Below are 16,595 nucleotides of genomic sequence, written 5' to 3'. Positions count from 1 at the left end.
CATTGGAGATTCCAATATCTGGCAGCTATGAATAACGCTTGTCCAATGTCAATAGCTTTTTTTTTTTTTTTGATGTTTATTTTTCTTAGTAATTTCTACGCCCAGTGTGAGGCTCAAACTCACGACTGCGAGATGAAGAGTCACGTGCTTCTTTGGGCCAGCCAGGTGCCCCTAATATCAATAGCTTATCTTTCAAGATGTAGAAGGTTTTCCTAATTCGTTGGAAGATCGGTTCTCCCTAGGTGTTCTGCATATACATCACAAAGCAAAATAAAGCAAAGTGAAAATTGCCTTGATGACGCTGTGAAATGCTTAAGGTGTCACTGTTCTTATACAAGTGAAAAAGTAAAGATAAGTTACAGTTTGTAATATTTATTTTCTCCCTTTTCATAGACATAACATTTATGTGGAAGCATTTTGGCCTTTGGGGATAAAGGACCACAGACCAGTACAAGGCTGCATTGAGGGAGGGAAGAATAAGATCAAGAACCATCTTTTTAGCTCAGAGTGCGGGTGAGAAGCTGTAGTTCAGAACAAGATGAGGCTTTGGATAAGTGTTGGAATAAGATGATGTTTATGGCAACGGAATAATTGGATTAAAAAATAAAAACCAAGCAAACATCTGACCGTTCCTCTGAGGATCAAAGACACCAGTTATCTGGTCTGCTTCCTACCACCCTATCCTCTTTCCAAAACTCCTTTGTTAGGTGTCCTGAGTAGCCCCAGGTAATAACTGAGACAAAACTGGAATTTCCTTATTTCCTAGGAAAGGGCCAAAAATATCATCAAACAAGGAAGAGGAAGCATAAAAATATCTCTCAGGAGAGTACCAATTGTTTAGAGGTTTCTAGCTCATGTTTGGCACAGCTGCAGAGGTGCTCGGAATGTCAGAGGCTCTGTGCAAATCAGCAGGTGTGTGCACCACTGGGAAACTGCCTAGGAGACACTGATTTGGACGACATTTGGGGTACCATTTGGGAGACCGGTCATGATTTAGAATATCAACTTGGGAGCTCCCAGCATAACGATTTACTCAACTGTTACTCAAACATTTTAGAGTAGAGATCTCCTTCCCCCCCGCCCCTGCCTCCCGCCCCCCAGTGAAATAGCATGTAGAATTCATCTACAAAACAGATTAAAAAAAAAAAAAGGCAAGAAGATGTTCTGGTTGAAGGAAGCAAAGCCCCAACTTCCTGCTGCTCAGCGTCCCTCACCCCGAATTATAGCCAAGGCATTTCTGTAAGGCTTCAGCTTGGAAGTCACTGATTTAGTAGGTCTTGTGTTAAAAAGTCTCCAAAGAGATTTTTCCCCATGATGTAATATGTTTCTACAAACATCAACATCAGCAGCACCCTTGACAAATCTACCCCTCACCCTTGCTCTCCAAACATACAAGTTGTCTTAATAGAATCTCTGCAATGACCACAGCATCTTTTTCCCTCCTTTCCAGACTACAGCCACCATTCGCTTCCAGGCCCTTCTTACTCTCTCCTGGATAATTACCAATGCATGACATAGGTGATTCTTTTTTTTTTTTTTTTTAGTGTTTATTTTTGAAAGAGAGAGAGAGAGAGAGAGAGAGAGAAGGGGGAAGGAGCAGAGGGCGGGGGGGACAGAGGATCTAAAGCAGGCTCTGTGTTGACAGCAAAGAGAGCTCAATGCAGGGCTCGAACTCATAAACTGTGAGATCATGACCTGAGGTGAAATCAAGAGTTGGGCACTCAACTGACTGAGCCACCCAGGTGCCCCAACATCAGTGATTCTGATTCCAGGCTCTCTGCTGCTTCCTGCCCAATGCCTCTAGTAGCCTGTTTCCAGATTAATGTTGATCTGGAAGCACAACTCTCACTGAGTTTCTTCTCTTCTCTGAAATCTTCAGTGACTCCTGGTTGTCTAGTCTCACCAGCTGAGACTGTATCTCTTTCTAGAAGAAACCCTCTGTCTTTTGTCTTTCCTTATCCTGTCCTTTCACCTTGAATTTCCCTCAGTCTTAAAGATTTAACTCAGGGGCGCCTGGGTGCCTCAGTTGGTTAAGCATCTGACTTCGGCTCAGGTCACCATCTCACGGTTCGTGAGTTTGAGCCCTGCGTTGGGCTCTGTGCTGACAGTGAGGAGCCTGGTTGGGATTTCTTTCTCTCTCCCTCTGTCTCTCTGCCCCTTCCCCACTTGTGCATGTTCTCTCACTCTCTCTCTCTCTCAAAAAAAAAAAAAAATAAACATTAAAAAATAAAAATGAATTATTGCTTAACATACTTCACTGGGTAGGTGTTATGGTTCCTATGTGTCTCAAAAATTCCTACGTTGAAGCTCTAATACCCAATGTGACTGACTGTATTTGGAGACAGGGCCTATAAGGAGGTAATAACAGTTAAGCAAGGTCATAAGGGTAAGGCTTGATAGAACCAGTGTCTTTATACAAGAGGAAGAGACACTAGAGAGTCCTTTCTCTCTCTGCACATGCATGGAATAAAGGACAGGTGAGGACCCAGAGACATGATGACTATTTACAAGCCAGGAAGAGAACACTCACCACAAACTAAGCCTGAAGTCTCCCTGATCTTGGACTTCTAGCCCTTTTCTAACCATTTTCCCTAAGGATCTGCTTTTACCACATTTTGGTTTCTCTCTTTATCCTTCTCTCAAGTTCTTTTACGTCATAGATCCACAAAGTAAACTCAGGAGCCTACTGAGATGATTAATGCTTAGCATAGCTGGAGACACGCGAAAATATACACTTTCAGAAATTACGTCAATTTTTATTCCTATTATGTCCAAAGAAGAACCTTTCATTGTTACTGAGATGATAAAGTCAGTTTATGCTCTAAATTAAAAAAAAAAAAAAGCAAAAATATAAACATACCAGTAATTAGAATATTCTTTATAGACTTGTCAACTACTATGACCTTTCTGGCATTCCTGGAGGATACTGGGGATCCCTGTTAGTTGAGCTACCGTAAGGCACTGTGAGATTTAGAAGCATAGATGTTAAAGGATCCTTATAGGATAAAGATTACAAGCTTGGAGCCAGATTCTAAGCTGTGATCTTGGATAAGTTACTCAGCTTTTTTATGTGACTCAGTTTCCCCATCTGTACAATGGTATTAATGGTAGTGCCTTCCTCACTATGTTATGAGGAATAAATGGATTAATAATGCAAAGTGCCTAAAACAATGCCTGGGAGACGGCAAGTGCTAATCAAATGCTTAGGAGTTAAAGCTAAAAGGATCTTTGAAATCAGTCAACTAGGTGTCTCAAAGGGGTTCGAGGATAGCTGACGTTCAAGGCTGTTCTAAAATAGCCCCTCTCAGGGCTGGGGCTGCATCGAGGAGATTTAGAGTCTGCCAGCAAGATGCAGATGCCCCCTCTGATGCACGAGAGGCACAGACCCTGACTCACGAGCACTTTCCTACAGATCTCAATCCGTCTAGAAAAATACCAGCTTGAGAAGGAGCCACGGCAATTCTCATCTTGTGGACGTAGCTCTTCCCTATCTCTTCACGTTATCTTTCTAGCCTAGCACAAAGACCACACTTCTCACTCCCGGGAGACACATGATCCTGAATTAGAAAGCATCCCTTATTCACAAGAGAAACATTACGATTCCACTATTTCCTGAAAGGCGTGAGCAACACCCTATTTTCAAGCAGTGCCACAAGTAAATTCTTCCCCTGCCTCGCCTCCCTTACTCTCAAGGACACAGAGTCTCCAGGGGTACCGTTTCTAGGCCGGGGGTGCTGTGTCCTGCCCAATCTAGGGCAGGTTATCAAATTAAGCTTCCTCTTTACCTTAACATGAAGTCTCAGTTGATGGCTAGACTGTGCATACTGTAATGCTGTGATTTCGGTTGATTTTTTTTTAGGTTGATTTATTTATTTTTGAGAGAGAGAGAGAGAGAGAGAGAGAGAGAGAGAGCCCGCGTGCATTTGAATGGGAGAGAGGCAGAGAGAGAAGGAGAGGATCGCAAGCAGGCTCAGCACTGTTAGTGTGGGAACCCAATGCGGGGTTTGAACTCACGAATCATGAGATCATGACCTGAGCCAAAACCAAGAGCTGGACGCTCAACCACCTGAGCCACCTAGGCACCCCTCAGTTGGTGTTTGTGATGAATCAATAATCTGTCACTGGCTTTCCCTTCCTTTTGCACTGAGTGTAAATACATTCTCCTTTCTAGAGCCTGTTATGTGCCTTTCACTATTAAGAGATGCAAGGACATGAGCCTCCCCTCAGTTCTCTGTGTCCCTCACTTCCTCTAACGTCATCCCTCCCATGTCTCTGTGTGGAGCTTCACATTTAGAGTCACTGTGAAGGGTCTGGATAGGGCAGGTGGCAGCACTCTGGAGCCCAGGTGTGGGAGAGTGACTTTCATGGACACACTTAGGTGTCTGCAGCTGAAGCCTGTGTGGGAAGCCTCCTTGGTGGTCACCTTGGAAAGGCTCATGTCTAAGGCTGAGCCAGTGCTCTGTCCTGCAACCACCCTCACCAAGAAGCAGGGAGAAGGGCCCATTAACGCCCCCACCTCCCACCCCCACCCCACCAGATCAGTCCCTGTGTTTCCTTTGGGCTCTAGGCTCCTCAGTCTTGGGGTTCTAACCAGGGTGGCCGCTGTGATGCTGAGTGATTCTCTTCCTTAAGCCAGCTTCCTTTCAAGTAGCTTAAACTGTTATCTATTCATTAGATAATCACAGAACTCCGTTGCTAGAAGTAACCTTGTTTTTGTTTGCTTATTTTTGTTTTCTTCTTTTTAAACTGTAGAAATCGAGGGCCCAGGAGGTGAAGGGACGTGCCCAGGTTCCTTTAACTGGTAAAGGTGATCGGGTTGTTAGTGGCGTGGCCAAGAACCAGAAGCGTTGGTTCCAAAGTCACATTCCAGTGCTTGTCCCACTCTGCTGAATTCCGTGAGCCTCTCTTACTGATTGTTCAACTCAGGAATAAACAGAAGCAATAGAGAGCAAAGTGAATAACAGTATGTTAGAAGCAAGTAACTTTTCCCTTAAAGATATATATCTTTAAGAGAAAAATTATATAGATAGATAGCCCATAGAAATAGCTTGAAAGAGTATAAGGCTGGAAGTCAGGAGACACAGTTTTTGGCACTGCTGGTAATGAATGAGCTTTGTGTCTTTGAGTGAAGCACCTTAACTATCTCCCACCCTGAGGCTCAGTTTCCCTATCTACAAAATGAGAAGGTTGAATCTCTAAACTCTCTTTCTAGATCTAACATTCTATGATCCCTTTGATTTTACGGTTCACACCGCAAGATATAATAGAGTCATACATCCAATAATAACCACCCACCGCCTCTGCATTCAAACACGTCTCCTTTACGCCGAATTCTGTGCTGCAATAGGGGCTTCAGGGCTGGTTTCTTATAGATGGAATTTCAGTGAGTATGACACACAACAATTCCAAGGGAACAATACAGAATGAGGCAATTTATTCATGCACCACAAACACTGGCTCATTGCCAGGCATTCAGACACTGTTCGGTCTCCAAATAACACGCATTTAGCACCTCACCTGTGACCTGGGGATTGACAGAATCACAGACGACAGAATCACTCTCCTGCTCTCAGGACTCACAGGCGTATCAGCAGGTAGAGAGGTTACTTTTAGGTCACTCTTCGCTTGTTAAATTGTATCACTGTTCCTCAAGGGGGAAACACACTGTTGCCTGGCCAGTGAAACTTGAAAGGCATTGTAAAATAACTCTCCTGTGGAAGGAGAGGCCAGCCCCAATTTTAAGCCCCAGATCCCGAATTTGTGCTCTGGTTCTTGCTGTAATACTAGATGGTTCTACAGCCCTAGCATCCCAACGTATGAGGCCCACTAAACATTTTCTTGCCTTCTGCTGGTGTCTATATTATACATTCCTTTGGGCTGACATTTGGCTTTACAGAGCTGTGTAGTGCAGTGTCCTATGTTGCAATTTACTTTGTAAACAGACAACATGATTGCACGGAACAGTCACCTCTGAGGCGAGTTTTAGTGAAGACATCTCTGATCTTCAGCCTCCCTCATTTCCTTTGAAGTAATCGTGCCACCTCATCTAATGGAGGGCACGATTTCAAAATAAATATGAATGCACAAAGTCTGCACTGTGCTCAAGGGTCCCTTTAGCGGTAGTATGCACAGCATGGATTACTGGTCTAGTCTGCAAGAGACGTGCACGCACGCAGCTGTTGGTGGTATGGGATTTCTCCAACTCATCAGTTCTCATGGAGTCATAAATGTAGATATTTCACTCCATTTAGGTAAACACTAGATGTCTCGCTTCTTCCAAAACACAACATACAAACCAAGAAAGTGCTGGAAGTGAAAAGAAGGTCATATTGCATATTGCTCAAAGTATGTCAGACCACCCCTCTCTCCTCTTTTTTTTTTTTTTTTAACAGTACTTGTTTCTGTATTTTTTTTCTTTATGCAGGGGATTTGAGCTTGAATATGGACATTTTCCCACTACCATTCAGCCTCGGAATGCTGTTTTCCCCAAGTTTCTCATGATAAAAAGACTCAGATTCAGACCCTAACTGCTGGCAGCTGAATTTCATTAAGACTTTGATGGGAAACTTAAGTTGGAATTACAAACATCTGTGGCTAAGCTTCCCTTCAGTAAACCATTTCCCAGAATTTAACTTTACCACACTAAGAGCAAAAAAAAAAAAAAAAAAACAAAAACAAAACAGTTGGGAAAAGAATGCTGCTCTTTGGCAAATACTGGAGTAGATATTTAAATATTCTTCTATGTGGTCACCACATCTCAGTGAACCAGCAGACTTCCTGGTTTTAGAAAATAAATAAATAACTGTTTGGAAATACCAACTTGTGGAACTCAAAGATGTACTGGTAATCTGGTTTTAATGGTTTCTAATCAATCAAATGTCTCAAAATTATGTCTGGCCATCATTATATTTATATGGTTACTCTGAGTGAGGAAAAGCCCAAAAGGAGAGAAGTGTTTTTGACGTTACATATTTCAAAAAATTATGAAAAGTCAGATTTGAGAATTTAATTGTGAAAGAAAAAAAGTTATGGTCCTTTTCATATCAAAGATGTTGGTATTTTTGTTTAACTTTTCCAGAATTTAGAAAAATTCATTCATTTCTCTTCACTGATCAGATCATCCAACTGGGGAAAGGCTACGTTTAAAGAACCATTAGGGATACAGTGATTATAAAAATTAAAGTCCAGTCTCCGTCTCCTCCAATGTTGCCTGATCAGTACATTTGTATGGAAAAGTGGGAAATAACCAAATTTACAGAATAAATAAAAGTTTAGAAAAAAATAAACCGGTAAAACAAGTCTTAACTTGCAGTAGATAAAAACAGTGGAAGAGAAAGGGAGAGAAGGGAGGTACAGAAGAGAAGGAACTAAAGGCAGACTTTGTTAGGCAGCTCCTAGACATTATTTCACAATAATCTTGCAAGGCAAATACTTTTCTGTTCATTCGGCAATCAAACAAACTGAGCCTCTGAAGGATGAACTAATTTGTTCAAAGTCAAACAGCTAGAAAGTAGTGGGGCTGAATTCACAGCACATCCGTCTGGCTAGACGCCCATGTTGTACCTTTGGTGAAAGGTGAATTTCAAATGTTGTTGAGCAGAGACTGAAATAAACAGCGCTTGGGCTAAATTGGGCCATCAGATGCACTTCCCACAGGGTATTAAAAAAAATGAGTCAGCAAATTTACTTAAGAATCCAGACTCTGTTTTCTCCTGAAAAAACAAAAGACCTGGCAACACAGAGGTGGGTGTCCCTCTGGAAGAGGCAACCCTTCTCCTGTCACTTGGATCTGTCACTCACAGGATGTATTCCTTTCACTGCCCAGTTTTTTTCGTTAGTTTGTTTTTGTTTTTGTTTTTGCTTGGCCTCTCTAGGAATCCAAGTTTTAAAACTTTTTCTGTACCATACAATCAGCAATTCCACTTTTGGATATCTACCCCAAATTGCTGAAAGCAGACTCAAAACAGATATGTGTAAGCCAATGGACACAGTAACACTATTCACAGAAGCTAAGAGGTAGAAACAACTCAAACGTCCATCGATAGATAAAGGGGTAAGCAAAATGTGATATATACATACATTAGGATATTATTCAGCCTCAAAAAGGGATGAAATTGAAACACATACTACAACATGGATGAACCTTGAAGACATTATGGTAAATGAAATAAGCCAGACACAAAAGAACAAATATTGTAGGTTCCACTGATATGAAGTATCTATCAGAGTAATATTCATGGAAACAGAAAGTGGACTGACAGTTGCCAGGGCCCGGGGAAGGGGGTATTGGGGAGTTGTTGTTTAATGGGTATTGAGTTTCAGTTTGGGAAGATGAAAATATTTTGGAGATGGATGGTGGTAACGGTTGTAGAACAATGTGAATGTACCTAATGCCACTTAAAAATCATTCAAATGGAAAATTTTATGTTATGCATATTTTACTGCAATAAAAAAAAACTTATGGTTAAATCAGAGAATTCTGGAACCATAGCAATTCTTTATTTTCTAGCAATTTTATAATACATTCTATAAGATAGGCCATGTATTCCTATAGGTGGTGCTGTTCTGAATTCTTTACCTATTAACCTAAATATGGGGGTTCTAATGTAAACTGTAGCATCATGTAGAGGAAACATACTAGAACATGTTTAAAAAAGGAAAATGGGATGCAAAGAAGACCCTAGAGTTAAAAAAAAAAAATCTATCAGGGGGACCCAGTGATATGCTGGGGAAAAAAGAATGGGATTTGGTAACCTTGGGCAAAATACTTACCATCTCCAAACCTCAATTTGCTTATCTATAAAATGGGTATAATGTTCACTATTGACTACTACAAAAGATAATACATGTAGTTCCACGGGACATAGTAGAAGTCAATAAGTATTAATTTCTGTCTTTCCAAAAGAGTAGTTTAAAAAGTAATTATTAGACTCGTCAGGAAAGGGAAGTTATCTCGATTCTTTGATAATCCTAACATTGTATGCAACTTATGCTACTCATCCAGCAAGCATTGCACAAATAGTCTTTGAATGGCATTTTATAGATCTTTAAGAAATTTCTAAAACTTTGACTAAAACTTATGCCTACAGATAGTTCTATTTACCTAATAACTTTTTCCTAGGTACTCTTGCACAGTTGAATTACTTTCATAAATTCCTTCCTAGCTGTGCTACTTACCAGGTAAGGTGCCTGGGCAAATGCTCTGTCTCAGTTTCCCTGTTTTCAAAGTAAGAGAATAACTATACAAGTTCCATTGAGCTGTTGAAGGTGAAAAAAAATAGCTCTTGGAGAGTGCTTAGATTAGTGTGTGACACACAGTAAATACTCAATGAGCATTAGCCATAAGCCATGCTATTATTATTACTACTGCCGCTATATTTAGTCCTTCTAAAATAATGTCTCCCAGGAACCTTCTTTGGTATTTGGTGAGTAGGATGATTGTGTCCTACTGGTCTGGCTCTGGAGTAATACTTTTTCCACATTACCCCCATGGCCCTTAGCTTCCAGCTACTTTTACAGAACATTAATTCATTCAGCTTTATATGGTGGCTATGAACATTTTTCTTTCTTAGATTGCTTACTCCTTGAGGGGAGGGATGTGACTCTGCCTTCTTCTGTCCTTCCTGGCACCTCCTTCATTGCTCTGTATACAGTAAGGCTCCAAACATACTTGCTGGATGATATAAAGTGAATGAAATAATGACTGCATGTGGGAGTTCACATTACCTACATGCACTGTTGGACAGCAATATAGAATGATGGCCCAGGCCAGTGACTAGAGGTCTTCACGTGATTCAACAGGGCCTCTTTCAAAGTAAGGGCCCAAGATAAGCAGAAGGAAAGTAGACAGCGAAAGAGATCTAAGCTGCCTTTTAATGCACATACTGCGATCCTTTAGTGGCAGGGTACCAGTTATGTTGGAGCATAGGATCATGTATCCACGATAAAAAGAGTCTAGAGGAAAAGTTGCTCAGAATTAGTCTAGTTCATAGTGCTTTTTTAAAAGCAAGTAAGTTTGTCCAGTGTGGGGTACATGTGCACATGTGGTTCACGGGCTACTGATTTTCTTGGAGGGAAGCTAACAACAACAACAACAACAACAACAACAACAACAACAAAACCCAGTCAGGTTACCAGGAGATAAATTCCTGTTTTCTTTGCTGAGAGAAGTTTGCTCAACACTGTCATTTATTTCCCTTAATTTCTCAATTATCTACCAAGGGCAGTAACAGCACCATTGCCCTCCATACCTCTCATTTTGCCTTTCCAGTGGAGACTTCACTCTTTTGAGTCTCTGTGCGGTGGCTTCTTCCCACAGTATCAACCTCTAACCTAGTGTTCTCGAACTTATTTAATTCCTGCTCCTTTTTGACAGACAACACTGTCATTCCTGCCAAGGACATTGTGACACCCTCTTCTTGGGGACCATTCCTATCCCCATCCCTGTACCCCTTCCAGTGTTTTTGCAGATCCATATTGGTTAAGAAGGCTTCTGTCTGGTTTTACTTGCTAGAGTGTACATGATAGAATCAAGACTTTCTCTTCTTAAATGTAAAATATTAGAACATTGAATATTCTTTTTTGAAACCACCCCATCACCCTTTTGCCCATCCTACTGAGAAACACTGCTCTCACCATAAACTCAGCAGTGGTGAATGTGGGAAATTGCCTGTGAAAAAGCAGAAGGTGGGAAAATCCTACCAAATTAGCACCCATGGGTGCTCCTCTTTTCAAACCCTGTATCCTGGGGGAAGCTTGGGCTTGTTTGAGAAGGAAAGGAGGGACTTTCTTTCTTGGTCAGCCTGTGCTCCTCATCCTTTTATTCAGTGTGTATTTAATGTCATTGAACCCCTAACTCACACTTGGCACCAGTGTGCCAGAGTCTGGAGTCCTCTGTTGAGTGCCAAGGACCCAGGGGTGGAGAGGGCACAAGCCTTGCTGTCTATCGAAGAGCTTGGGAGAGCCTTTGGAGGGCCATCAGCCAAGCCCTCCCACTGCTGTATGCTTGCCTTAGTATATTTTCCTTCTGCCCCTTGAAGGAAAATTGAGGAATAACCATTCATATAAATCCAAGTGAAGTAAAATGAATGTATTTTTAGAATATCCCTCCATCTACATCTCAAACCTCCTACAAATAGCGTATCACATATGTCCACGGTCTCTTTCTCTCTCCGTCTATAGATGTAAATACAATCTCCTGAACCAGTCAGTAGAATGGTTGCACCGTGTTATTAAATTTCCAGAATGTATTTGGTTTACTGGCTATAAAGAGCATGGGAAATCTGAATGGTGGGGCATTGGGATTGCCACGGGACCAGAAATGAACTGGAGGTATTATGTGAAATTAGGCAGTGGGAATGTAATTACTCCAATCCCACACTTTCTACATCATATACTTTGACACTTCTGGAATGACTAATAGCTTCTTTCTGTTTCCCTAAACCGAAAGCCTGAATTGGCATTCTGAACCTATTGGACTCTGACATTTAACTCACTATAGGATATATCTTTCTGGTAGGAAAGATACAGACAAACAGAGATACAGCAATATTAAGTAAAATAGCGCCATAAAAATAATGTTCTGAGAAATATTCCCAAACAAGGGTTTCTTTTAATTCAATCGTCTGCATATTTTATACTATTAATAACAAGACTTAGCATGTATACAGCATTAATACCTATCAGGTACTGTGTTAAGCATTCTGTCTGTATCTAGTTCCATCACAGTAACTCTAGGAAGTATGAAGTAGGCATCAATAACTTCTTTAAGCCTTAGTCTCTTTCTGTGTAATTGGGCATCTGGAATTTGCCTAAGGTAAGGAGGAGGTAAGTTGAAATTTGAACTTGGGACCATCAGACTGCAGAGCCTGCAATCCCAAAACACTCTGCTGTGCTGCCTTCCTATTATTTCACTGAGCACATGAGTATATAAGAAATTGCTCAGAGTCTCAGCAATAGATTTAAGGTTCCCTAAAAATCAAATAATTATTTTCTTACTTTTTGTGGGGTAAGAGTTACAAAAAGGTATGTGTTCCCATCTCTTTAAAATTAGCGGACAGAAATACAGAAGGTTTAGGTAAATTTGAGTTTCAGGTAAACAATAAATAATTTTTACTGTAAATACATCCCATGCAACATTTGAGACATAAACAAAAACATTTATTTGTTGCTATCTGAAACTCAAATTTAATTAGATGTCTTGTATTTTATCTGGCAACTCTGCCCCTAAGCATTTTGTTCTGAGACTTTTCACGCTTAAAGCAACAGGTGGAAATGCTTCCCAGGGGTTAATCCCAAGCCTGTGGAGACGCAATGCCTTCCCGTTGTGTGGTGTCTCTCTTGGCCCGGCTTCTCCCCAGGTCTGGGGAGCACAAAGCTGAGCAGAAGCCAGCTGTGCCCCACTCTTTCCTATAGAGGTTATTTTTTGAACCACAATGGGAGGTTGGTATGCTCTGGCCCTACACACACACACCCCCTCCTTTTTTGGGGGGTGTGAGTGGGGCTCACTCCTGGAGACGGACCATCTCCATGCACCTTATTTTAGTAGTAATAATAACTATAGTTATACTAACAATTAGTAGAATTAGTTGCAATAATCCAGACTTTGGTGCTGTTAGAAATGGTGTCAATCCATATAAATGCTTTGGTTCTATAGTTGCTGTAACCATAGCTGTAGCACGTGTGTGTGTGTGTGTGTGTGTGTGTGTGTGTGCGCGCGCGTGTGTGCGCGCGGTGTTAAGTCAATTGCTCCTTCCTTTCCCATGAACTTAGGTGACTTCATTTTCCTCCTACTTAACATCTCCCACGCACTGGACATGCCCTTGTCGTCTTGGCTCAAGGGACTCTTAAATCACTTACTCTGGATTCATCCTCCTTTACCCAATTTCTACTTTCTGGTTATGCTTTCAACATAAAAGCTATTGCAAGGTACTCAAACAGCAGCTCTCTGCATAAACATATCACCAGTAGCACATCCCAATCATTTTAACTTTGGGGATGGGGCTTGATTTCCATCACAACTTTTTGCTTCTGGAACATAATGGCTCCTATCTATTTAAGGCATCTGCTCGGCAGTTTCCCAACAGATTCTTTAGTATCCCATCACCCTCAGCCGCTCGGTCCCTCTCCCCTGTTGGAGAGGACCTTCTGCTTGATTTGTGACAAAAAGATTGGCCCCGCGGTATTGTTCCCACTGTCCCAACATCTCAGAAGAGCAGGAAGCCAGGGACAGGGCACACACTTTAAGTAACTCTCCTGGGACACACAAGTGGCAGAAAGTCGCAGAAGCGCCAAGGCAGCTCCAGGTGAGAATCCAAGCAGACCGGCTCCCAGTACACGGAGCACATGGCACTTTTGCTAGTTGGAACAGTGCCGGGTCCCAAAGCCTCAACTCACAACTCGCGACGCCCAAACCCCAATGACAAAGTAAAACTCTTCAAGTTTCTGAACCGACCGGGTGCAGGTGAAACTCTGAGGGATGGGGGAGGGGAGGAGGTGGGGGGCGGGGGGGGGGTAGAGACGGACGGGAGCGTGGCACCCACAGCCCGCGGGGCTCAGGTGCCCCGGGCCGGGGTGACAAGGGCAGGGACACCGTACCTCGGCGGCGGGCGGCAGCCTTCCGGGAGCCACGCGGGGCTCGCTCGCCTCGGGCGGGTCCAGTCTGCCGACCGCTGAGCTCCCTTCAATGTCAAAAGGAAAAGCGCTGTCGTCCCCGGCCGCGGCGGCCGCGCAGGCAGCGCCCCAGAGGAGCCAGAGCCTCAGGACGGGGCGCCAGGCTGAGCTCACGGCCATCTCTCCGCTGCCATCCAGCAGGGCGCTGCGTGGGGCTCGGCGGCTGTGCGTCCTCGTCGGTGCCCCCGTGGGGCGGCGGTGCCTCGCGTGCATTACCTTCTCGGCCCCCGCCTTGTCCGGATGTGGGAAGTCAAGGCGGCCCGACGCGCAACTTAGTGAAAAAGGCACAGCGAGAGGGTGAGCGGGAGCCCTCCTTCCCCCCTTGTCTCTCCTCTTTCCTTCTTCCCCCTCGGTTGGCTCTCGCACTTTCTCTCCCGCTTTCTCTCTCCCCAGAGGCTCTGGCTGAGGGGCGTCCAGATGGAGGCAGCTTAAGGCTGAGCACCAAAAGGCGGACGGGGTTAGGGCGAGCCCCGCCGGCCACCTCCTGTCCCGGGCGGGTGGGGTCTGCGGGCTGCGCTGCCCTGCCTTCCTCCCCACATCCATTCTCACCACTCCCTTTTTACCTTCCACTTCCAGGCCCTCCCACTCCAAACGGCATTTCACACACGGAGCTCGGGCCTTTCCCTGGCCTGCCCTCCCCACGCGCTCTCAGTTTGGAGCCCCTCCAAGGGACCCCCATGAATATTCAGCCTTTGTGATCGCTTCCTCACATCTTTTATTTATTTAGCCAAGGTGCTCGGTGTCCTATCTGTATTTATGCAGATCTTTTATGTGACCCCCTAGTTTGCAGGCAAGTGAGGGGGGAAAGGGATTCCAGGGGTAGGGGCAGGAGCCAGAGAGGTGCGGCTTGTCAGACGGCAGAGGGGGAGGGCACCCACTTTCTGGAGCAAGGTTTCTCATTTTCTAAAGATGGAAGGCTGCAGTCTTTGAGCTATCTTCATTGAGACTTGCTGGCCACCCATCCTCCTCCTGACAGTCCTCACCCAGAGGGCTTGGGAGAAGAGTATCTTTTACTGCGGGGCTGGAAAATGACTTTATTACGCAAATGCATGAACTTTTATTTACAAAGAACATCTTGTTTTCATCCTCAAGAGGTGCTTTGTAAGGGGTCTGGAACAAGGCTTACAGTGTATGAGCCTGTCAAATATACTGCCCACAGCCCTGGCCTCTTCCTCTAGGCCTGTAATCTCATGCCTGCTGCATCCCTGTGAGTCATGTAACCTTTCTAGGACTTTGGGCGAAGTGGGCCAAAATTGTGCCAGGCGCCCTGCGGATGGGTCAGTGGTCACTGCAGCTGCTAGGTACCTCTGCTTACACTGGCTTCAGAAAGGAACTCTAAGCATTCCCACAAGACATGTCCATGGCTTTAAGAGGATTAGATGAAGCAACCATAAAACGACACCCAAGTAGGTCCCTAGATGCTTGAAATCATCCACAATCGTGGAGTGAAGCATTTTCATAAAACCTAATCCTTAGCTCTGTTTTATAGGACAAAAGCTATTTTATCTAAGCAAAAGCAAAACACCCATCTATTTTGCACCAACTATATGTAATATCTTACATATACCATACTGTGTAATCAGTAATTACATATTACAGCATTAGTAAGCCTCACAGCATTCCTGGAAAATAGGACTTTATTTCCTTTTACAGAAAAAAAAAAAAAAGAAGGAAAGAAAAGAAAAAGAAAGAAAAAAAAGAAAAGAGAAAAGAAAGGAAAGGGAGATTCTGAGGGACTAAGACGTTTGCCCAATATCACGCAGCTGGTAGAAAGCTAAGCTAAGGTTTGCACTGGGGCATCACTGATTCCAAAATGATCTTTCACAGCTATACCACCCTGAAACTCAAAAAATAGAGGATATACATTCAGAATAGGAGATACGGCATTCCCATTTTTTGAGTACTTCCTCTGTGCTGAAAAGTTTGCATAAATTATCTCCTTCAATTTCATCTTTACTGTAATCCCATGAGACAGGAATTGTTATATATATTTAGTAATGGGTGAGAGGTACAAGTGCTACTGTCTGATGCTAAGGTCATTGATTTTGGACCATAAAGTGATAAGAGACAACAGGGGACAAAGCTTGTAGAAGCAAACAGTTCTCATATATCCCCAAGTGTTTGTAATGCTTTCATTTTAAGATACAAAAGTAGTATTGTCCTGAACCAGTAAGCTAAACTATAATCATCTTCCACATAAACTGGATAACTCGCTAAATTAAGTGAAAGAACTTCAAAATATGTTTGGTTGGTTCTTGGAAACTTATGTTGGGAGGCAAGATGGCTAGAGTCCAAGAGGAAAAGATGATGCTTGATTATCCTGTCCCAATCTCCCTTTAAAAAACCTTAAGGGATAATAAAATAATAACAGTAATAACATATGCATCATGTTCTGACTTCAAATACAGACCTCTTCAGTACACAAAAACTGTTCACCTTGGTTTGTTTTATGTCCTGTTCTTCACTGTCAATCAATCACACACTTTTATACGACATAGGCCATGTTCAGGTTCTATGAAAGGCCTGAATGGTGGGGGTGGGAGTGTATTTGTTCAAGACCCATGAATTTTTATTGTTGGTTAAATATGTGCTTCCCAATCTTCCTCCTCATCTTATTTTTTGCAGATAATAGTATTTTTGAGACAAAACTGCATAATACACAAGATCCTGGGCTCTGTATGAAACAAAATAAAGTTCAAATCGTAGGTCTGTTTACAATTCTGGGAGCTCGGTACACACATAGTCTCTCTGAATGTCAGTTTCTTCACCTGTAAAATGGGATAATGGTGCTTCTTCTACTGAGTTATGAATGAATAGTAAATGAAATAATGCAAATAAAGCATTAACACAGCCTGGCATATAGTCAGTGTCCAATATATACTATTTAGCTCTACCGTACTTAAAAATCTTAAAAAAAGAACAGA

The 16,595-nt window shown here is 42.9% G+C and overlaps 1 protein-coding gene across 2 annotated transcripts in view; it reads right to left on the bottom strand.

Moving 5' to 3' along the window:
- LAMA4 (laminin subunit alpha 4) overlaps positions 1-14,212 on the bottom strand; it is a 143,647-nt gene extending 129,435 nt beyond the window's left edge. For both annotated transcript variants that reach the window (XM_053904556.1, XM_053904557.1), the window contains exon 1: positions 13,597-14,212. In XM_053904556.1, the coding sequence (XP_053760531.1) occupies positions 13,597-13,884 (288 nt within the window). In that variant the 5' untranslated portion in view covers positions 13,885-14,212. The remainder of the gene's footprint in view (positions 1-13,596) is intronic.
- Positions 14,213-16,595: the final 2,383 nt, after the last annotated feature.

Source organism: Panthera pardus, unplaced genomic scaffold (assembly GCF_024362965.1).
Source record: "Panthera pardus isolate Hobbes unplaced genomic scaffold, ASM2436296v1 HiC_scaffold_17, whole genome shotgun sequence".
Lineage (NCBI taxonomy): Eukaryota > Metazoa > Chordata > Mammalia > Carnivora > Felidae > Panthera > Panthera pardus.
The sequence above is the reverse complement of the archived record's forward strand: the minus strand, read 5'-3'. Positions and strand labels throughout refer to the sequence as shown.